Raw genomic sequence first — 22,554 nt, 5'->3', positions numbered from 1 at the left:
CTCCCGAATAAATTCTTTAAAAAAAAAAAAAAAAAAAAGTAAAGAATGTGTTCTCTGACTACAACAGAATTGTATTATAAACCAGTAACAGGTATCTGGAAAATATCCAAATGTTTAAAAATTAAACACACATCTAAGTAATCACGGGGTCAAGAAGAAGTCACAAGGAAATAAAGTATTCTGAACTGGGCCAGGCTATGTCTGGGAGAGGCCGGGGGTGGAGATGGGGTGGGGGTGGGGAAAGGCAGGGGAGGAGGGGCACTGAGAGGTGAGAAGCTGGTGAGGGAGGAGCTGGTGAGGACAAAGAGAGGAGGGAAGGGGAGGGAAGGCCAGGTGGTGAGCAGGGACCGAGGAGGTGGTCCAGAGGTGGGCGGCAGTAAACAGTAAAAAGGAAAAAACGAAAATATTTTGAACTTTATTACAATGAAAATACAACATACCAAAATTTGTGAGATGCAAATAAAGGCATGCTCAGAAGGACATTTATCGTGTTAAATTATATAGAAAAAATATCTAAAACCAATTACTTAAGCCTTTACCTTTATTATAAAGTATAACACATCATAAAAGTGCACATATGCAAAAAACATAGTGTAATGATTTATCAGAGTGAACACCTTGCAAATAACACTCGGCCAAGAAATGGGACAGGAGCACCTGGGTGGCTCAGTCCATTGAGCATCTGACCCTTGATCTGGCCTCAGGTCACAATCTCAGGGTCCTGGGATCAAGCCCCGTGTCAGGCTCTGCGCTGGGCGTGGAGCCTGCTGGGGATGTCTCTCTCTCTCTTCCTCTGCCCCTCACCAGCCCCTCAAGCTCTCTCAAAAAACAAAAGAAAATCGACAACCAGCACCCAGAATCCCCCTCCACACTGCATCCCTTCCCAATCACTAATCTCTCCATACCTCAAAAAGTCATCACGATCTGAACTTTACACAAATAATGTCCTACTTTTCATTGTAATTTTACCACCTGAGAATGCACATTTAGAGTTGGGCTTTACCTGTTTTCTTAACTTGTAAGTTAGGAATATCAACTTATATATACTCATATCACATATTAATATATAAAATAATACAGTATATACTACACATGCTTGTTGGCTGTTCACATATTTGTGTTAAAGGAACGTTCAAATCTTTTCAACCAGTTTGTCTCTGAAATGATCATGAAATCATAAACTCCAAACCAGACTGACCGAGATAAAGCAAAGTACCAGCATCATCAGAGAAAGAACGGTCATAACTCTAAATCTTGGAACATTAAAAGAATATGGAAATAGTACGAACTTCACACTGACAACCCAGTTTATGCAGTGACTAAGCCAGGCAGGTGTGCAGGAATTCTCCAAAATAAAAACATTTGCCACTTCTTACCTTCAAAAATCTTCAAGACTTAGATTCTATTACTCCCATTCCCTTGGAAAGAGAGGATTACTTAAGAATTTAGCTCAAAAACCACCTCAAGTGCTTGTAATGCTACATACTACGCATACAAAGCAAGGACGTGTTCTTTTCTTGTAGCCAGACAATCTTCATTTGGTTTAGTGACTCCTGGGGAATCAGACATAAACAAGACACGATACCAGATTTATTAAAGATCATAATCCTATCTTTTATTAGAAAAGGAAACAAAAAGCAAAACAAGAAAAACTAAGAACAGTTTTATGATGTCTTGGGGGGGGGGAAACCAGCTCTAATATGAGCAAAGTTCCTTCTCTTTGAAATACATCAGTGAAAAGAAAACATTTGTTGTACGAAATAGAATCTCAAGGTAGGAAAAGTAGCACACAAGAATATGTTTTTGGATATAGAAAATTCAGTTATGCAATCACCAGAATTCAAAATTAGTTAAAAGTATTACTATACGATTACAAAAATGGATTCATGTTTTAACAAAGCGTCTTAAAAGCTCCTCGTATTAGAACAGGCACAATGTTCTGAAGGCATGTAAATTCCCCACGGGGTTTTGAACATCTTTACCCCCAACTTCACAACCAGAATTTACAAAAGTGCAAAGGAACAAAGCTGAGAGGATGTGAAATCTTTCCTTCCTTGTTCACAGCGGCTACGTCAAGCGAAAGTACTGAAAAAGGCAAGATGCACAGTTCAGAGCAGGAAGGCCGCAAAGCTGGACACAGACCGTGCTTCCCCGCGCACCCCACAAATGCGACAACCGCCGGTACTCGCGACCAGGCTCAGCAGACGCATGACAGGGGCCGGAGAGCCCTACCCGGACTCTGACCTCCGTTTGGTCTGAAGGGGCCCCGCGAGGACTTGAGTCCAGCCTGCCCTGTGGTATCAGGGAAAGTTTGTCTGTGGCGTATGGGGTTCTCCGCACTGTCTACATGCGGTGACACTACCTTATTGCACACATGGACCTGAGCATCGCCTGTGGATGACGATGCCGTGAGCGGACTTCTCAGTCTCACACAGCACGTCTGGTCCCCGAGAGGACACACACTGCCTAAGAAGCTCAGTCTTCCCTGCTCTCAGCCCGTCCCATCCAGGGACAAAGTTCTGTGCATTTCTAAGCCCGTCACCAGCCTGCGGGCTCCTGCCAGGAAGAAGGAGTCTCCCGTGGTCAGTGTACATGGGCACGGGCTGGGCTGCCCCGCCGCCGCTCTCTGCCCAGGCTTCAGGGCCTCTGCGCTACAGAAACCCGAGCCACCCACCACGGGGCTTAGGTGTACCAGGGACTGGGCAGTGGCGCCCTTGCCTTTGGGGCAGAACTGAAACAGCCCAAAGAGGAGGTAGGCAGCCAGCCTGTCCTGGCGGACCAAACACACCGCACGACAGTTCCGTCTCTTCACTGGACGGAAACGCTCAAGACCTCGTAACTTCACAAAATGCATAAACTATGAACTACGAGCTACTTTAAAGTCCCATGATTTAACCTCCCCACTAACTTTTCAAATAAGAATTTCCAAAAAAAAATCAAAAATTCTGAATCAAAATTCTTTTGTTGGTATCTTACGAGTTTCAGATGTGAACCTGCATGTAACTTCGGTTGTAGGTCTACTGGCTTTTTAAAAACTGCTATCTGCAGAAAACCTATAGCACCCCTTAGAACATCCCCCCAAATCTTAAATTTTAAAATAGGAAAAACTACGCCAAAAACTGAGCAAGCATGGATTTTTTCATTTATTTGCTAAAAAGGAGGGTCAAGGATGGGTTGTGAATTTTCCACTAGTCTGTGACCCTGCAGCTGAGTGCAGCCAGACGTCTGAGGGAGGAGCAGGTAAGGCGGCCGGCGCGGGCTGCCCCACAGACAAGGATGCGCAGCCACGGCTGAGTTTCCTGGCTCACCCCCCCGAGGGCCACAAGGCCACACTCGTCACGCCGCTGGAGCTGTCAAAAGCAAAAGCACCCACACCAGTATCCCGCACACCCTTCTTTCAAGGTGTGCCCCACTTCTTAATCCTCTTTTCCAGTGCAGGTGTCCAAAAGCCATCTACGGAGATGCACCTCACGACTTTGTCTCCTCTCCCTGAGCACACCGTTCAGGGTGCGAGGGAGGTGGCAGGCGGGGGACAGCCCCCCAAAGTCCCCATAGAAGAATGAGGGAGCACCGAGATCATCGACCCAGTGGAAATGCTGCATGCCGGATGGTGTCCCCCCTTCCCAGGGGACCCACAGCTGGGCCTGGGCGGCAGCGGCCAGTGGCACAGCCACACACAGGATCTGGGAGCCAGAGCCGCCCGTGAGCCCAGTGGGCAGACGGGGACCCCCCTAGGGACTGAGCTGGGCGGTGGGGAGTCACGCAGCAGGTTCTGAGGGCCAAAACCAGCTGTCTGGGCCTGGGGAGCAGCGTGGTGCCCAGCACAGCAGCACAGAGGGAAGAAGGTGGGGGGCGCAGCTCACACGCATGGAGGCACCGCCTCACCCCCGGAGGCACAAGGGCAGGAGTCGATTCCTTTCCTTCCAGAGATGCAACAGCCTCTCCTTCCCCCAGCCGTGGTGAGGGGAGTTTGCGGGAAACCAAGACCACTGCCAGCAAGACAGCCGCAGGGTCTGAACCCTGACCCCCGACTCGGTCACCCACAAGGGTGCCTGGTAACAGCTTTCAGAGACTTCACGGGGATTTCTTCCTCCCACCGTGCAGCAGGCGAAAACAAGGAGGGGAACCAAAGGTCAAGGTGGCAGAGGGTAAATGCTGGAGTCTGGGAGAGCCTAAAGGGCAGGATCATCCCAGAGTGACCTGCCCGGAGCCGCCAGAGCAAACTGGCCGCCGCCCACGTTAGGGCCGAGCAGGCGCTTTAACGCGAGAACCACCGCCCTCTACCGGCGGGATCTGGAGGGACCCGGAGCAAACAGGACCAGCAGCCAGCGAGTCACTGCCGACGGCAAATGAGACCACGCATGGCAGTCTGGTGTGCTGGACACGGACAGCTGGACGCAGAGCTTCTAGTAAGTTAACGGTCAGAGACATTCACTTGTCACCTTCAAGTCATCGGCTGCTTCAGGGATGAGGCAGTAATGCCTTCCTGTTACTGGGACGTCATCCCCGCACACTGGGCTCAGCACCTGGCACAGCTGACGTGCAACGATGCAGCAAGAACGGTCTTCTCTGGGGTTAACGGGCGAGCCAGAGCTCAAGTAACCTGTTCAACCGGACGCCAGTCTGTGACGGGACACAATGCACACCCAGGCCCGGGTGCCGTCAGAGCCCACTGCCACTACCGCTGCGCCACACAGCCCCGCTGGAATCTCAAAAGTCACCTCGACCTCATGTCCCATAAAGTCAAGTCCAAACACTGCAAAGGGCCAGAGGCATCAGCCTTCCAGTTACTGCCGGAGCTCATAGACACAGGCTGGCCTCACATCCGCTCTCAAGGGAGGGAACGAAGGACACTGCTGACCTCTTTCGGGCCACTTCCTAGAGCTTCCGAGATCTGAGTCATCTCCTAGGGCACCTCAGGGGTGAAGGAACGCCACAAACGCCAGACAGCGCGCGCTCCCTCCTGGCGGAAGGCAGGTTACGAGCCTCAGGATAAGCCGGGGCGCCCTCCACAGCCCCGAGAGGACCCAGCGAGACCGCCTCCTCGCTCTGGTCTGCTCAGATCTGCTTACAGCTCCCCAGCTCAGGGGAAAAGGCTGGCCAGAGCAAGACCCCGAGGGGCCCAGCTAGACCTGGGTAGAGAACAGAAAGGCAACCCCAGAGAGGGCTTGCTGGAGCGGCCCCACACTGCCAGGAGCTCTGGCAGTCAGGCCAGGGCACTTACGCTGGTCAGGCAGCGAGAAAGAGCTGGAAGGGCACATTAACGAACAGTGGAGAGCCTACGGAACCCAGAAGAGCTTCCCAAAGGGGAAACCCGGCAGGAGACAGGACAGTGATGTAGATGCTGGGAGCAGGAAAGGCACAGGCTTGGCTGATGGCAACAGGCAGAACCGTTAGAGGGGACCCCTCCAGAGCCACCCCGGGAAACACGGGCGACTGAAGCTGGAGCACCCAGGCTCTGCACCCAGGTCTGCCACCAGCCATGGCTTCAGGGGAACCCGCTAACCTCCCAGACCCGATTTCCTCGACTGCCAATGAGATAACCGTCACCGGCTCTCATGAGGACCGGACAGGGTTCTGGGCACAAAGCAGGTGTGTGCAGTGCAGGGGGGCTGCGAGGCAAGCCCCAGCCATCCATGGCATCCTGCCCCAGGGTCTACGGCCCCGACTCCAGCACAAAAACAGGCCCTGATGAAAGGTCATGGGCAGGCACACCTCCTTCGCGCGGGCCCCATGGCGGGGGGGCCTTTGCCTTCCCATCCCCTCTTTCCTGGCCCCATTCCAGGGGAGATGGAAAACAGAATCAGTTTAAAAGCAGCACGTGTAAATCATGAAAAGAAAACCAGAGCAGAAAGCCCACGATCTCTCACCTCCCATCAGCCCTTGTGCAGAAGCCAACAGCGTCTGTTCCGTCAGTGCTTTGTCCCCGATCTAGTTCCTGGTCAGGAGAAAGCTACGTGGGCAGGGAGAAAAAAAGAAAACCCCAAGAGAAGAGTGTGCACTGAGTGTCAGAAGACATGCTCCATCGTCAGGTGTGGAATCAGAACAAAGCCAACGTTCAGATTTAAAACCAACACACATCCCCCCAAAAGTGCTTCTTTCCACGTTACTCCGCGGCCAGGCTCTCCACGGGCTTGTGTGCAGCTGTCGGGGGGCAGACCCCAGAGCAGAAGCGCGTGTACGCTGGGTGAGGCGGGGAGGGTCTGCATACTGAGGGCAAGTCCACAAAGTCCCCGTCGACCTCAAAGCTCTGTGCCTTCCGGCCGCACCCCTGCCAGCTCCAACGGGGCTGCCCGCCGTCCCCTGGAGAGCCCTGGCTCCGGAGCCGACCTGCAGCTGCTTCACAAGGCTTTTATTAGGAGATTTCGGTGGAACAGCATCTAACAAGGGAACAGGTGCAAAAGGAAGTCCACCCCACAAGCTACAGACCCCACCTCTCACACCAGGCTCCAGACGTTTGGGTTTGGAAGACAACACTGTCTCCAAAAGCAACCTTCAAACGTTCAGATCACAAGCAACACACTGCTGCAGGAGAAAAGGCACATGTTTGTAAGACAGAGGTTCAGGAGGTGTTTACAAAACTGTCCACCGGCTCCCATCCATGGCGCCTCCCAGGGCCTGGCACAGCAGGCCGTGTGCTATGCCAGACAGACTGCAAAACACTTCTTCACAGCATCCCTAGGAGGAAAACACATGAACGTCAGTGGGAGAACATCACCCCCCAGGCCCCTGTAAGTGGTCAAGACCCTCGTAATTCCTGGGCACCCAGAGGAGCACCCTACAGGGGAGAGGGCACCCTGACTGTGAGGTCGAGCTCCTTAGCGTCCAACTGTAGGTTCAACATGAGCAGTACTGCCGTGGGCAAGTGACCTGTCTTGCTGAGTCCCAAATCCCACATCTGCAGGAATTAATACAATGAAAAGAACAGGTATTAAACAACGGACAGCTACTGACAATAGCCAAAGGAAAGGACCGGAAGAAAGCAGAGGTTATCGGAAACCAAGAACGAAGGACTGTGCACTTAGAAGTTAACCAGAATTAGTAGATGCACTGAAAACATCAGACCCAGTTGTTACTCGGGCCTTTCCTCATTCCTTGTCCTAAGCAAACAGCAGGAACCTGCTAAGAGACAGCCGGCCGGAGTTCCCGTGCACAGTGGACTCTCTGCAGTGACTGGGTACTTATCAACCTCCTGGGTTAGGCCTGTCCCAGGGCTTACTCCCTAGAATTCACATACGTGGAAAGGAAAGAGTGGGTCCCCAATCCATCACTGTCCTGCTCAAGGAAGCACGGCCATCTCAGGCCCACATGTGGCTGTGCAGGGCTTCCTGCCCCGACCCTGTCCCTCTGCTCTCAGCCACACGGCGTCAAGGATCCCAGGACAGTCCGGAGGGAGGAGGAGGTAAGTGAGTGCATCTGTGTGAGCAGGCACAGTGCTTTAACAGTAAGATAATTCCAGCACAGTGCTTAAGACACGCTCTACACTGTAGTCCAGCAGATGTTCTGCACAAGAAAGAGACGCGCAGTCAAGTAAGATCCCTCACGGCAGCAAACACCACGCATATCAGAGGACCTGGAAAGTTGCCTAACAAGGAACCCACGTAATTTTGCCTAACCCCTTCCCAAACATATGTGACCACAGAACCCTTTCCTGCTGTGTAACGACTCTGCCCGTGGGACACGGAGAAAGGTGTGAGCTCTATAAATGCCTGTCCAGGTCAAGTGCACAGTCCTGAAGGGCACCGAGCAGGCCCAGCTTCATGGGTCAGAGACACGGGCAGTCTCCCTGCACCCCATACTTGAAAGGTTTCACCTCTGGTTTGACGCTCTGTGGCTGCCATCTTGAAATTCTCAATCATTGTTTAACCAGGAGCCCACATTTACGTTTTGCACAGAACCCTGAAAATTACAGACCTGGTCCTGGCATGATGACACATTCAAACTGTGGGCAAACTGATAAGATCACGGGATGCTCAGGGATGAGCGGTTCTGGCTCCTTCCACAGAAAAACCCAGCTGCCCAAGACAGTTCTACCCATACGCTTCTCAGACAAGCCCCCAGCACCCCAAACTCGCTGGGTCAGCAGAGGATTTCCTAACTGTTATCCCCCTGGAACGTACTCCTGAGCCACACAGCTGCCTTTACGGTGAGGGGCCTGTGAACTTCCCATCGGGCACTGCCCAGCATCTTCGAACCACTGTCAGTGGCAGAGTCGGAACACGGGAGACACAAGCCTGCCTGTCCACCTCCCAGCTCCCATGTGGTCTCCCGTCTTCTCAATACAGCTAAAGACAAGCCTCTTTCTAACTAACAGGTAATGACAGACACATATGGAAATTAAGCTGCCGTGTGACAGCAGGGTCAGGCAAAGATCACACGACCAGTTTTGCGAGGCCCCTCGCTGCAAGTACCGAACAAAGGAGGCGTGCCTGTGGGGATGGCCGGGCTGGCCCACACTGCTTACACACGTCCTCTCCGGCCACAGGGGTCTAGTGAGCCTCCCAAGGCCACACTGCTAACTAGCAAACCCTGGTCCTCCGAGTCCTGGCCCTGCCGACTTTCCCTTCATAAACGTTTCTGGAACGTTCTCATCCATGGGTACTACAAGAAAACAAGCGTGAGCCTGGCTCCCTCCACCTCTCCCTCAGGGATGCTAAAGTGATATTCACCTTTCCTCCACAAAGCTACACATTCCAAGAGGGATTACGTGCATACATGCCCTACGTTGTCACAGGAGAACGTTCTGCCACCGGAACTGGGGTCCCGGGCCAATGCCTATCACCCTGCACCGCAGGGGAAGAGGTGGACAGGACCCTCAGCTTACGAATCTATAAAACGGATACAGGACCCTTACTTATTTGCCTGGAAGAATTTTAGTAAAGATAAAACACGTGTTCTCTGAAAGCACCCAAAACAAAGGGCCCCCTGCCCCGAGTGAGAAGGCACAGCCCTAAGCGCAGTCAGTCTTACCTGGCATAGGGTATGTAGGAAAGGCTGTACCTGCAAAGAAAACAAACAAAAGACAAAATTAACGCAGGGACTCTCTGGAAGGAACGGGCCTCAGCTGCGAGGATGCCTGTCCCTAAGGGCCCAGACCCTCTCCGTCCTCACCATGGGGTGTGCACGCACACTTATGCACACTCGCATGCACACATGAACACATGCCACACCCCAGGTACAGGTGGGGGGTCATCGGTGGCCAGAGAAGGGTGAAAGGCCCACGTGGAGCCGACCCTGTCACCTCCTCCTTATGGGGTCAGCAGGTCCCACACAGCGGGACGGCGCAGAGCCCTATCCTGAAACCGCTGGATAACACCGGGCGCAGCTCCCTCTAGGATTTCACAAACCCTCAACAGAACGAACTACCACTGACCGGGAGGGTTTTCTGCTCTGCTCCTATCAATTTTAAAAGAAGAGAAAACAGAACAGAAAGAAAAAAAAAACAGCACCAACTACACTACGGATAACAACGTAAGGAAGTGAGGATTCTTCAGGAACCCGGGCCCAGAGCTGTCTCGGGGATCCCAGTTGGCTCAGTCCCTTCACCCAATGGAGGCCCAGGCAGGTGGGAGGCCCCATGCTCATGACCAGCCCTGAGGAAAACACAACACAGTCGGTGCTGGAGCATTACTGCTGTCTGCGTGAGCCTGTACGAACGCTGAACCTCTGGAAAGTGGCTTCAAATTCAGTCTATAGGTGAAGAAAGGCACGTCCATGTGGGTACCACCCTATCCCCCGGAAAGAAACAGCACATGAACATAAGCCACAAACCAGGCCCTCCGGTACCTGCTGCCAAAGCCCGCGTGTCACTAAAATCAGGCCTTCGTTCTCCTTCCGTTCCCCATGGAGAGAAAGTCACTCACTTGTGAACACAATAAATCCCAAAAAGCATTTGGGAAGCATATTTTTTCACAAGTCCCAAACGACCACAGCGATGAGGTACTTGGCTACAGCCTCAAGCCCCGCTCCTGCCGCGCGGGACCACAGCCTGTCCCGGTGGCTTTGAGACTTGCAGCCCTGTCCTCGGCACCAGGGAAAGCACGTTTTCCCTGAAGCGGACCAGCACACCTCTGTGGAAACCGTTCAAGCCGGCCTCACGTGTTCCTAAACTCTGGAAGGACCGGAGCGACCTCTCTGAAGCCACTGGTTCCTCCTGTCAGCACCACGCCCCGCCGGACACTGGGCCCGTCTGGAAGGACCGAGGTCTCCAGCGCCCCCTTCACCGTGCGTGGCTCTTGAGCCACAATTCCCTGCCGGGCCTGCCACCCACGGCCATTCGGGTTTCCGTTTCATCAGTCACCGTCCCACGTCTCCAGCTGACAACTCCCTCTGCGCTTCGGCTAAGGCATCCGTCCCGTCCCAAACGCGGCTCCCTGCTTCCTACCGCTCGCCTTCCTTCGACGTCCATCTGACTCACAGCCTCTCTCTACCAGCCCCCGAAATACTCCACCGTCCTCGCTCCCAGACGGAAGTGACTGAGTCACACTGAGAACATGTCGAAATCGACCGGGAGCCCCGCAGAAGACAGTGCAGCGGGGAGCCAGTCCCGGCCCCCCCGAGACCACGGACGCCGGCTACCGGCGCACGGCTGAGGGCACAGACTTCCGCTCTGCCCGCTGGTTTCACTTGCATCCTTGAGAATTCTTAAATTGAAAAGCTCCTAGGTTTTTCTGTCCTCCTACCCACACCACGCGGGCTTTTATCTCCTTCAGCCGCGTCATTCAGACAGCGACGTGGGAGGAGACTCTCGGAGTCACTTACCACGTCAGGGCCAAGGACTGCAAAATGCAGAAGATGAGCGCGAGCCCCTTGTTACGCCACTGAAAGGAGAGCAGACAGTTACCGCACGGTGTGTGACAAGAGGCGTAAGCCAAAAGGTTCAAGGAAATCAAAATACACACTTACCCAAAAGGCAGAACACAGGGTAAGGGCAAAACACAACTAGAAGAGAGGAAAAACATTAATTAATACAGCGACAACGGAGGAAAATACTGGAAGGCCTCACCATGCTTGGCAAACTTAACACAGCCATCCCCCCACACTGACCAGACTCTGCTGACCGCAGCGACCAAAGGCACCCTTCCTCTCAAAGCGCCGGACCCACGGGAGCACCCGCGTGCAGCAGAAGAGTTGAAACCCCAGTCAAGGGAAACTGGCCCACAGAACAGATGTAGACTAAAAAGAAATGGATCCTCTTTGCCTTTCCAATTTCCCCAAACTGTCTGCCCAGAAAATAAAATCACATCTCTGGTCCCTCCCTCACCCCTCCCCATTTTCATTCAAACTCACTAGCACAGCCGAACTCACAGCCCTGTATTTGAGCCCCTCCGAAAACCCCTGCGCCTGGAGCAGGAAAGGCAAGCAGGACAAAGTAACACGAGATTCCGGGCAGCCGGTTACTGGTTTACATGTCACCTCACACTCTGACTCCTTCCTACAAAGTTCTTTCTGTAAGACACGCCCGGGCCATCTACATCCAGGCTGGCCAAGAACAATGGCCTCGGGCAGTCAGTCATGCCCATCCTCTCTGTCCCTCTACGGCTTCACTGCTCAGTAATCACGCCCCAAGTACTCTCTCCACGGCCAGCACTGGGCCGATACTCTGCAAGGACACACGAGCGACAGCTAACGTGGACGCGGCCTCACGGAACGCACCCGTCCCGACAAGCGACGTGGACGGAGATGAAACTATCAAAGTGCACTGATGGAGGCCCAATGTTGCAGGAAAGGCGATGCTGACAGAAGGCCAGCGAATGTGGTCTGGAACGATGCTAAGGGTCACACAGAAGGTGGCAGCCCAGAGCAGGAACGTGGGACAGGAGCAACAGGCCAGGGGGACGGGACGGGCTGCAGGCAGTGCCGTCGGAGCAGGGAGCAGAGCGGAGGGGCCCCGAGGGCGACGGCCCCGGAGGCAAGTGGCGGCAGTCAGATGCCAAGGAAAGAGCGCACCCGCTCCAGGAGCCCCGAGCCCTGCTCCAGCGAGTGAAGCCTGTGTTTGGGGTCACTCGCCCGGACTCTGCTGGGCGCAGCTCCCCCATCACCAGGACGACCATGTCGCCAACAGTGCAACTGCTCCCAGCGGCCCGCTGCGGATGCGGCACACGGCGGGCGTCACGATCGGACGCAGAATTCTGCCTCCAACTTGGAGCTCACAGGCGTCAGGCAGTGATTCAAGACAAAAGGGGAAAGAAAGGAGGAGGAAGACAAAAAGCTAAGAAGTCCCATGTCACAAGCACGGCTCCCAGGCAAGCCTTACCAGCACCATGATCGTCGCGATCAAGCGCGTCGGCTCAAACATCCTCTTCAGCTGCTTCATTGGGCCCATGAGGAAGACAGTGCTGAGAGGCAAACACACAGAGGCCGTTCAAAACAGCCCGGGCCCGGCCCGGCCCGGCCCAAGCCCAGCCCGCCGCCTCCCCTCTGCCCGGCGGGAACAGCCACGGGGATCACAGCGGTAATGGCCGGGGACAGCTGGGAAGCTCCTGCCACCCACCAACTGCCAGCCTTTCTGGCCTTTTGCGTACTATCCCGACCTAACCCTTCGACGGTCTGCGGAGCGGATGACAGGAATCGTCCTACTTCCTGTGCAGGCGAAGAAATGGAAGCCCGAAGGGTCTGCTAGCCGGAGCCAGGGCTGCCCGCTCCTCGGGTGTGAGTGCACGGGGCTTGGCTCCAGAACCACACCTGGAGCCCCCAGGCCTCTGAGAGGTGCACCCCTGTCTCCTCAACACCCACCCATGGAAACCAACCGGCCAACCAGAGACTTGGATCATTTTAAAGAGAAACCACACCTGACAGGTTTAGGTTGCTGGTATTAAAAACTAGGGCACTTCCCGTTCTTTCATTCTCCCAAGAATAATTCCACTGGTCATATCCTCTGTGAGTTGGTCAGTGTTTGCTACGTGACAGACAGGACATCCCTGACCTCATTCCATCCCTCCACAAGTCGGTGGGGCAGGTGTCGTTATGCTTATTTATTTCAGAGATGGGAAAAGGAAGCTCAGGAAGGTGTCCTTATCCACAGCCGCACAGCTAGAACAGCCTGCACTCGAACCCACAGCTACAGGATCCAAAGCCCCGAAAGACATCCGTCGTGCACTTTCAGTGTGACTGGAACTGGAGAGGGGGCTGCGTGCAACACTAACCCACACAGACCCGAACCCCAAACCCCGGGACGAGGTCTGTCATGTCTCTAGATTCCTACAGAAAGGCCCCATGTGGCATCACATGGGCAGGAGCCTATAACAGCAAGTGTTTAAACATTAGCTACTGGGTGTTTGATAAAAACAGAAATTTTAAAAATTAGCCTACTTCTCCTTAAAGTACTGTTAAGTTTCAACCTGAATTCACAGCTGCACTCCCAGCCAACACTGAACAAGAAGCAACAGCCATGGCTGGCTTTAAAAATTAAATACAGCATTAAAAAAAAAAAATTAAATACAGCATAAACACGAAACTGTAACACGTTAGAGGACGCTGGGTGACTCAGCCGTTAAGCATCTGCCTTCGGCTCAGGTCCTGATCTCCGGGTCCTGCGATTGAGCCCCACGTCAGGCTGCCAGCTCATCAGGGAGTCTGCTTCCCCCTCTCCCTCAGCTGCTCCCCCTGCTTGTGCTCTCTCCCTCTCCTTCTGTCTCCCTGTCAAATAAATAAATAAATAATAATAACCCATTATAGGTAAAGCCATAAACTCCTAGACACACCCTGGAGATAATCCTTTGCTCCCCGTGTTACTTCCACAGGCAGGGCTCTGAAGACCCGGTCCTAGCAGGGTCTGCTAAATTGTTCTTCTGGGCTGACAGCCCGCTCCTGTGTTTACGCTCTGTTTGCAGCTCAACACAAAACCCGCATCGTCTGCCCAAGGCAAAACCCTCCAAAAGTCAGTATGGAAGAGGCCGTGGAGGTGAAAGGAGACTTCACTATCAGAAGCATCCATAAACCAAGTTCTTAGGAGGCAGCCAGAGTCCTGCACTCAATCATTTGGTTAACATTTCCAGCCAAAAACAGAGCTGGGTTTGGGGACAACAGGGACAGGCAGGGCAGAGGTACAGCCCGTCAAGTGGCTTAGACACTTGTAGCAAGTCAGTGTAATAAAATGCTACCTGTGCTGTCCCATAAACATATTTGGGACACACTGAGTCCCCTAGGAAAGAAGAGGTCACTGATTCTGGGTGGGGAGAGATGACAAGAAGTCTCACAGGAGTGGTGACTTTTGAGCCAAGTCCTGACAAATGAGCAAGAATTCCCCTAAAATGGGGGTGGGGGGCAGGGCACAAGGAGGAAGATACAGACGGGGCAGCATTCTAGACAAAGACGTTAGCCCCAGAACCACCACAAGGATGTTTGGGGAAATACAAGAGGCTGTGGAGTGGACCAGGGTCAAGCCAGCTCTCTAAGCACCTCTCCATAGGCTCGCATGAGGTAGGGCCAAACAGATTGTGCTGGACCCGTAGGCTCGCATGAGGTAGGGCCAAACAGATTGTGCTGGACCCGTAGGCTCGCATGAGGTAGGGCCAAACAGATTGTGCTGGAGCGCCATAGAAAGTGGGCCGGAGGGACACGAAGGGAGACAGAGAAGCCGCCCGGACTCCTGGAGTAGTTCAGACGGGAAGTGATACGCGCCAGACCGAAGGGCGGCGCAGGTAGCTCCATGTCTACGGGCCCTCCCCCGCTCCGGGTTCAGATGGCAGCAGCTGCCCCTCCCAGGCCCCTCTTCCTCCCTGCCCTACTCTGTCACCCGTTCGCATCTGCCCGGCCCACCCGTGAGCTCCAGGGGCAGGAACCAAACCACACAGTCTGTGAGGACTCAGAGCCCCGCCCAGGTGTGGTCAAGGCTCAGTCATTAAGCACATGAGTCCGTCCCAGGGACAATAACCATGGAGACAAAAAGGAAGGGGTCGGCACCAAGTCATGGTGACCAATCACAGGCGCCGGGGCTTGGACACCCAGGACTCTGAGGCCATTGACTGAGATACAAGGGAAGGGGGAGGGAAAGGGAATCACAGAGCTCAGGTTCCAGGGGGCCCTGAGGCAGAAGTCAGGCTGGCAGGACCGTTGCTGTTGGCACACAGCGTGGTTGAAGCACGAGCTGGACTGGACCTGGGCTGTGTGTGCACCTGCAGCATGCACAACGGGCTGCTCACCGCTGGCAGGCACTCTGTTAGCCCCACCCCCGTGCTCCTGAGCCTAGGGCCAGGTCTGAGATGGTCCTCCACTGGCCGAGCAAGAACACCCCTCCCCAGGAGCCTTTGGCCCCGTGAGTCCTTCTAAAATCCCCACTCAGCCTCTGGCAGCAGCAGGCCAGAATGCAGACAGGACTGTGTTGTACCATTCAACCACGGTTCCCTCGTGTGTAAAACCACAACAGTAACTTCATCCCAGGAGATTTCACAAATTAACTAAGATAGGGCGCCTGGGTGGCTCAGTCAGTTAAGCATCTGCCTTCAGCTCAGGTCATGATCTCAGGGTCCTAGCATCGAGCCCCTCTGCGCCAGGCTCCCTGCTCAGTGAGAAGACTGCTTCTGCCTCTCCCTCTGCCCCTCTCCCGCCATGCTCTATCTCTCCCTCTCTTTCACTCTTTCAAAAAAATGAATAAAGGCACCTGGGTGGCTCAGTGGGTTAAGCCTCTGCCTTCGGCTCAGGTCATGATCTCAGGGTCCTGGGATCGAGCCCCGCGTCGGGCTCTCTGCTCAGTGGGGAGCCTGTTTCCCCCTCTCTCTCTGCCTGCCTCTCTGCCTGCTTGTGATCTCTGTCTGTCAAATAAATAAATAAATAAAAACTTTTAAAAAACAAAAATTTAAAAAAAATACACTAAGATACAAAAATACTGGGGTGCCTGGGTGGCTCGGTCAGTTTAACGTCCAACTCCTGATTTTGGTCATGATCTCAGGGTTGTGGGATCAAGCCCTGTGTTGGGCTCTGCACTCACCGTGGAGTCTGCTTGTCCCTCTTCTTCTGTTCCTCCCCCACACCTCTCACTCACCCTCTCTCTCTCTCTCAAATACCTAAGTTTATGTATTCATTACTTATTTGACAGAGAGCACAAGCAGGGGAAAGGGCAGAGGGAGAGAGAGAAGCAGACTCCCTGCCGAGTGGGCGGCCTGACATGGGGCTCGATCCCAAGACATCGAGATCACAACCTGCACCAAAGTCAGATGCTTAACTGACTGAATCACCCAGGAGCCCCAATAAATAAAATCTTTAAGAAAAAAAAAGATAGTAAAATATTTTAAAGTGACAGAATATAACTGTGATGTATATTTTGTGGATTTTTTTGGATACAATGTATTTTAACAACCTCTGGTGTGAAACCAAATCCTTAAAACTATTAAAGCATCCTCCTTCACGTCGCTCAAGTACAGCCCACACCTATTTTCCCATCTAGTGACTGGCTAAGGTTAAACTAAAAAACAAAAAACAAAAAGCAAAAAACTGTTACCTCCCAATCGATGCGATGTTACCAAAGGTATAAAACACTGCGAAGAGGTACAGGCCCTTCCTGGGCACCCAGAGCAGGAGAGTCCCCTGGAAGATAAAGCACAGGGCATTTGCACGGGGAGGTCCCCCCTGCCAGCCCACAGCCAAGAGTGCACAGAGACCCCCCAGACCCCTTCCCTCCCTCGTAAGCATACCCTCTCCTCTCGCTCTCATCCGTGCATCTCATGGGGGCAGAAGGGAGGAGGTGGACAAAAGGGGAAAGGCCGAGGGAAGGAAGGACAGGTGGGGAACAGACAGGGAGGGAGGGACATCTTACCAACAGTGAGCAGACAATTCCTGCAGCGAAACACGCAATGAAGCCCTTTATTCTGGTGCCCCAGCTCAGTGAAGACGCCTCAACGACCTAGAATTTTCAAACGACAGATCACACACATGGATATACACGTTTAAGCAGCGAGAACGAGGGAAGCACGTAATGAGATTGTGTGAGTTTGTCCCGCAGAAGGCAGAAACAGAAACTCCGACTCCCTCGCTGCTACAAGAGCCCTCCCGAGTCATGGCGCCCAGCTCCTTCTCCACCCACGAATCTCCTCTCCAGCAGCAGATACGAGGTTACCCAGCCTCTAGGGGAACACCCCCGAGGTGGCAAGTCTCCACCATTTCACACACAGCACAGCAAGGCAGCAGGCCCCAGAGTAGCCCAAGCCCTTACCGCAGCCCAGGCCGGACACCGACAACTGCAAAGGCGTGAGCGGCCCCAGGCAGGGGCCCAGGGAACGGGGAGGCGGCCGGCGCTCAGGCCACCGGGCATGGCCTCCCGCATCGATGAGCCGAAGTTCAGCAGGAGCTACTCCTCCCGGCATCTCTGAGACCCCAGGGGACGAGGCTGTCATCGCGTCAGGGCCCTCAGCTGGATCTGAGGTGCTTCGTGCCGGCATCAGCCAAGTCACCCACGCGTGAGACAGATCCCAGGTAATTCAGGACCGCCCGGCCCCGCTACCGTAATTCATCCCTCCCGGGAGTGCGCCATTGCCAACAACAGCTCTGCTAACAGGCGAGCCTGCACGCAGCTCCCACGCCTGTTCCTCCATGTCAAAGAGGCCGGCCCAGAGCTTACGCCAGAGACCTTCCTGGCCACGCCATGCCGGGGACAGGCCGCTGCCAGAGACCTGCCTCTGGCCTCCTGCCCAGTGCGCCTGCAGCAGGCTCGCCGCGTGGCCACCACGGCCGCCATCGGCAGCGGGGGAAGCTGCCGGTAACATTTCCACCCCCTGATGAAGAAGGACGTTGCCAGAAGCTGCAAGGGCCACTGGATGGGCAAGTCCTTCAGCCTCGACGCCCCCAGCTCAGGGCGGGCTCTCGGCCCCGTCCCCAAGCTTCCTGCCGAACCAGAGGCCGGGAGACAAGAACCAGCAGCTCTCCCAGCGGTGGCCAGCCCCTGCCACAGAACAGCCTGACTTCCATCCACGAGAGACCCAGGACGAAGGGCTGTTGTCAAACGGGTTTTCTTCCTACCGCATAGACACACACAAATTGAGAGAGGGAGGGAGAGGGACTCTTAAGCAGGCTCCAGGCACAGGGGGCCTGATGTAGGGCTCGATCTCAGGACCCTGAGATCATGAGCTGAGCTGAAATCAAGAGGCGGACACGAATGACTGAGCCCCCCAGGAGCCCCTGTTCCCCCATATTTAAGGGGGGCTCCTGACACTGCCATCCCCCAGCAGACACAGCACCTGCGGAAACATGGGACACCACATGACACCGTGAAGAAAGGTGCCATCAGGGACGGTGACACCCAGCGGGAACAGGGTGTCTGTCAGGGCCGGAGAGATGGGCCCCCCGGCTTCCTTGCTGAGGAAAACCCGCACCCAACTGAGTCACATGACACTCAGCGGGCCGACCGCGACGGCAGCCCCACAACCAGCTCAGCCTTCTGACTCACACGGGCAACCTCCCATCAGGAAGAAAATAAGACCAGAAGACGCCACTCCTCCTACTCACGCAGGAAACAGAGAACCTGCTCTGCCAGGCAGAAAAAAAGAGGTGAGCTGCACGTGGGGAGAAGGGCGCCGCAGCACAAGGGGACGGGATTCGCAGCTGGAGCACTACTTGGCATCCACAGGGACGTCATCAGACGTTCAATCTTTTTTTTTTTTAAGAGGATAAACCGTAAGGTCACATGTCAAGCGTGAGCTGGCCTTGGCATTCAGAGACCTGCATATAGTCTGCACAGGACGGTGAGGTCCCAGTCCCCTTACAAATGAACTCACGCGCTAGAAAAAGCAGCTCTGCCATCTTCCTTCGAAGCAAAAATGACAGGTCGGTTCTACAAGTCCCTCAAGCTGAAATTTCCACCCAAATGTCACCCCAGGGGGCAGATGGGGGGGTACAGACAATTTTTCGTCACTCGTGTCTCCCCACTGCATGTAACTGCACTTGGTTGACCTGCATGGTCCCAGCAAGAGGAAACTGCTATTCCCCTTCTAACTGGGCTCAGCAAAAGCCCTTCCTTTTGCCAATTTATAAAAACAGACTCAGTCGATATAAAACACCTCTCTAGGGGCGCCTGGGTGGCTCAGTGGATTAAGCCTCTGCCTTCGGCTCAGGTCATGGTCTCAGGGTCCTGGGATCAAGCCCTGCAACTAACTCTCTGCTCAGCAGGGAGCCTGCCTCCCCCCCCCCACCCGCCCCCACCTGCTTCTCGGCCTACTTGTGATCTCTGTCAAATAAATAAATAAAATCTATTAAAAAAAAAAAACAGGGGTGCCTGGGTGGCTCAGTGGGTTAAAGCCTCTGCCTTCGGCTCGGGTCATGATCCCAGGGTCCTGGGATCGAGCCCCATGTCGGGCTCTCTGCTCAGCGGGGAGCCTGCTTCTCTCTCTCTCTCTCTCTCTCTGCCTGCCTCTCTGCCTATTTGTGATCTCTGTCTGTCAATTAAATAAATAAAATCTTTAAAAAAACAAACAAACAAACTTCTCAATTCATGGCTGCTGGAAGCTGTGCTGGGGCACCTTCTGGAAATTAGAGTAGCTTACATAGAACCTGGATAGAACTGTGTCCTGGACACATGCCGCCTGACTGGCAGTTAGGAACAAAGGTCCCTTTGACTCTGGGACATGGAGAGACGAAAGGTTCTTGCCAAAACGAGGTAAAGCTAAGAACTGTTTGAGGAAACAGGGCTGGTAACCAGAAGAAGGTGAGAAACGAATACTGCTTCCTACCAATCATTCCTTCCTCATCCCTGGACTCCTCTATGGAAAAATGAAACCTATACTTTAGGACAGAAGCCCACTAAAACCAAAGGTTGAAGGTGTATTTATGAAGGGGAGGTATCAATTAAAAGCCTCATCATGAGGCTATTGTTGGTGATTAGGGACGGCCAAGTGGTTTTTACGCATAGTTTCATATGTAAGAGAAACAGACCTAGTCATGCTTTTATTGTTTACGTTAAAAGAATAAAAATTTGAAAAGCACTCACTTATGGTGACCTCTGACAACTTCCATAATTTAATTTGAAGAACTCATAAGGCCACGAAGTCCAACTCACTACAGAAAACAGAAATTTCAGCGCAGAATCTCCAGCTCTGCCAGCTTCGAAGCCAGGGCAGATGTGAGACGATCAAATCAATACCCATACTTTAAAGGAAGCTCGAATTAGTAAAAATTAAAAATTAAGCCAAGAACAATCCTGAAAATGAATTCAGCCAGCTACAAGATGTTTCCCAGGAGTCTGGGACTCAGGAAACGACATACAATGAGGTATGAAAACAGGAATCTCACACTCAGGAGAGGAGACGGACAGCGGGACTTCACAACGAGAGCGGCACCTTGTCTTTCTTAAACAGATTTAAGACGGGGCTGAGCTTACAGCCCTTTTAAGCCCTTCCCTGTGTCCAATGAGGACATGCACCACCTTGGGTAAAAGCCAACTCAGCCCTTGCATCTTCAATCTGCACTAATCACTCACTCTTAAGGGTCTGTTTCATGATTGTTTTCTAAATACAAAGTATCTGCCTCCTCTTGCTGTCAACACTCTAGCCCAGGAGTCTCCAGGATGACCAAGTGTCTCGCTCTGGAGCCCGAGCTGCTCGTCACAGCAGGATGACCGTCCACAGGGCATAATGCTTTCAGAGAACCGGCGACTGTCCACTGCCCAGGATTTACTAGGCCCTGTGGGGGTTGACTTGACAGTTCCTAACAGAAGGCAGAAATCAGAAACAAAAATGCATGAAATTACTCCTGAGCCCCGACCCACTAATAAAGGCCTAACCCCAACCCTAACCCAAGTAAAAAGAACCCACAGAGGGGCCCAGTGGGTTGGGCCTCTGCCTTCGATCTGGTCATGATCTCAGGGTCCTGGGATCGAACCCGCATCAGGCTCTCTGCTCACCGTGGAACCTGCTTCCCCCCTTCTCTCTGCCTGCATGTGATCTCTGTCTGTCAAATAAATAAATAAATAAATAAAATCTGAAAAAAAAAAAAAAAAAAAAAAAAAAAAAACCCACCGAGCTGTTTTGAAATAGAAAGAACGAACGAACGAACCCCGATTCCTAAAGTCCCGCGTCAGTGTCGAGTGCGGGTCTTCAGGGTGAAGCTCCGGGGACCGCGCTCTGGGGCTGCGGGGGCTCCGGAGGGAAACGCAGACAAAACCCGGCACCCGCCGAAGCGCGGGAAAGCAGCAGCGGCAGCAAACCGGAGAGCGAGGCGGGCCGCAGCCTCGCCCCGCAGCCGGGGAAACTGAGGCACACACCGGAAGGTGAAGTGTCCTGTGTCGCCCGGGGGGAAAACAGGCGCAAACTCGATGGAAGCGCAGGAACCCGGAGACGCGCGCCGTGGCTCCGCAGCCCGGGCCGGAGTGAGACCCTGACCCTGACCCTGACCCTGACCCGCCCGCACGCGTGGCGTCCGGGGGTCCCGGGGTCCGGGGCCTGCCGCGCGGACGGACGGGCTCGGGGAACCGGAGCGCCCCGCGGAGCGCCGGGGACACGCGCCTCGACGCCGACAGGCGCGCGCGGGCGGGAGAGGGACCCCGACACCGAGCCCCGAGCGGGGGCGGCTGCGGGCCCGTCGCCAGGGACCGGCTGCGTCCGCAGGTCTGGGGGCCCGGCCCGTCCGCGCGGACGCTCCAGCGGTCCTGCCCCGGCGCCGCCCGTCGAGGGGCCCCGGGGGCGGCGCTGGGACGCACGGGCCAGCCCGGAGGTCCGCACAGCCCGGGGGTCCCGCCCGCCCCCGCCTCCCGCCTCCCGCCGCGGGCGCGCCCACCTCGGCCAGGCCGCCCCGGTCCTCGCAGTCCTGGCCGCTCAGCACCTTCTTCAGCTTGTCCATCGCGCCCGGTGGACGCGCGCCGCCCCCGCCGCCTGCTGCGCCCGCGGAGCGCGGCTCTTCCGGGTGCGCCGCCACCGCCCCGCCCCCCGCCCGGACCCGCCCCCGAGGCCGCCCGCGCACGCGCCCCGCCGCTCCCGCCCGCCCGCTGTGGGGTGGGCGGCGGGACCGCCGGGGCGCGGGGGACGAGGTCTGCCCGCCCCGCCCCGCCCCCGGCCCCGCCTCGGCCCCGCCCCCGGCCCCCCGGGGCGCAGTCCGCCCGCCCCGCCCCGGCCCCGGCCCCGCCCCCGGCCCCCCGGGGTGCAGTCGGCCCGCCCCGCCCCGCCCCGCCCGGGCTACCACCTCCCGGCGCGGGAGTCTCCGGGTCGCGCCCGCGCGGCTTCTCCGCGGCTCCCCGGTGGCCGCAGGGAAAGTCACGTGTAAGTTCGGCCTCGACCAGGCTCCGGTGACCCCAAGTGCAGCTTCCGGAGCTGCGACCCGGCGGACACCCGCGGACCGGCAGGGCTGCGGCGAGGAGAGCAGGACCGTGCGGGACGCCTGGACCGGACGACGGCGCCGAGCCCCGCTGGAGACCCGGGACCCCCGCGACCCCCAGGGCAGGGCCGGCCTCTCGGACCGCGGCCCCCAGCGTCCGCCGCGAACGTCCGGACCGGCTCGGCTCAGACCGGCAGATGCCCCGGGGGCCGCGGCGAGTTCCCACCCGAGACCCCCCGCCGCCCTCCCCGCCGCCCCCCTGCACGAGCACTTGGGAGGGAGGAAGGAGTAGGAACGTGGTCCGGTGGACAGAGTCGGGCG

At 55.3% G+C, this 22,554-nt stretch overlaps 1 protein-coding gene across 1 annotated transcript; it reads right to left on the bottom strand.

Annotated features, from left to right (window-relative positions):
* Nucleotides 1-6,334: 6,334 nt before the first annotated feature.
* On the bottom strand, nucleotides 6,335-21,848 carry SFT2D2 (SFT2 domain containing 2). The gene is made up of 8 exons (XM_047704764.1): nucleotides 21,700-21,848; nucleotides 16,754-16,840; nucleotides 16,439-16,524; nucleotides 12,257-12,338; nucleotides 10,906-10,941; nucleotides 10,762-10,820; nucleotides 8,971-9,000; nucleotides 6,335-6,678 (listed from the first exon to the last, which is right to left on the bottom strand). Exons 1-8 carry the CDS (start codon nucleotides 21,760-21,762, stop codon nucleotides 6,639-6,641), a joined length of 483 nt encoding a protein of 160 aa, XP_047560720.1. The 5' UTR covers nucleotides 21,763-21,848; the 3' UTR covers nucleotides 6,335-6,638.
* Between the last annotated feature and the right edge of the window lie 706 nt (nucleotides 21,849-22,554).

Source organism: Lutra lutra, chromosome 15 (assembly GCF_902655055.1).
Source record: "Lutra lutra chromosome 15, mLutLut1.2, whole genome shotgun sequence".
In the NCBI taxonomy this organism is placed as follows: Eukaryota; Metazoa; Chordata; class Mammalia; order Carnivora; family Mustelidae; genus Lutra; species Lutra lutra.
Note: the sequence above shows the minus strand (reverse complement) of the source record. Positions and strands in the feature narration are given on the sequence as shown.

Coding starts and splice junctions, on each gene's coding strand:
- SFT2D2 (XM_047704764.1), bottom strand. CDS start 21,762: ATGGACAAGCTGAAGAAGGTGCTGAGCGGCCAGGACTGCGAGGACCGG. Junction 16,525..16,753: donor GAATTGTCTGCTCACTGTTG/GTAAGATGTCCC, acceptor TTTATCTTCCAG/GGGACTCTCCTGCTCTGGGT. Junction 6,679..8,970: donor TCCTACATACCCTATGCCAG/GTAAGACTGACT, acceptor TTTTCCTCCTAG/GGATGCTGTGAAGAAGTGTT.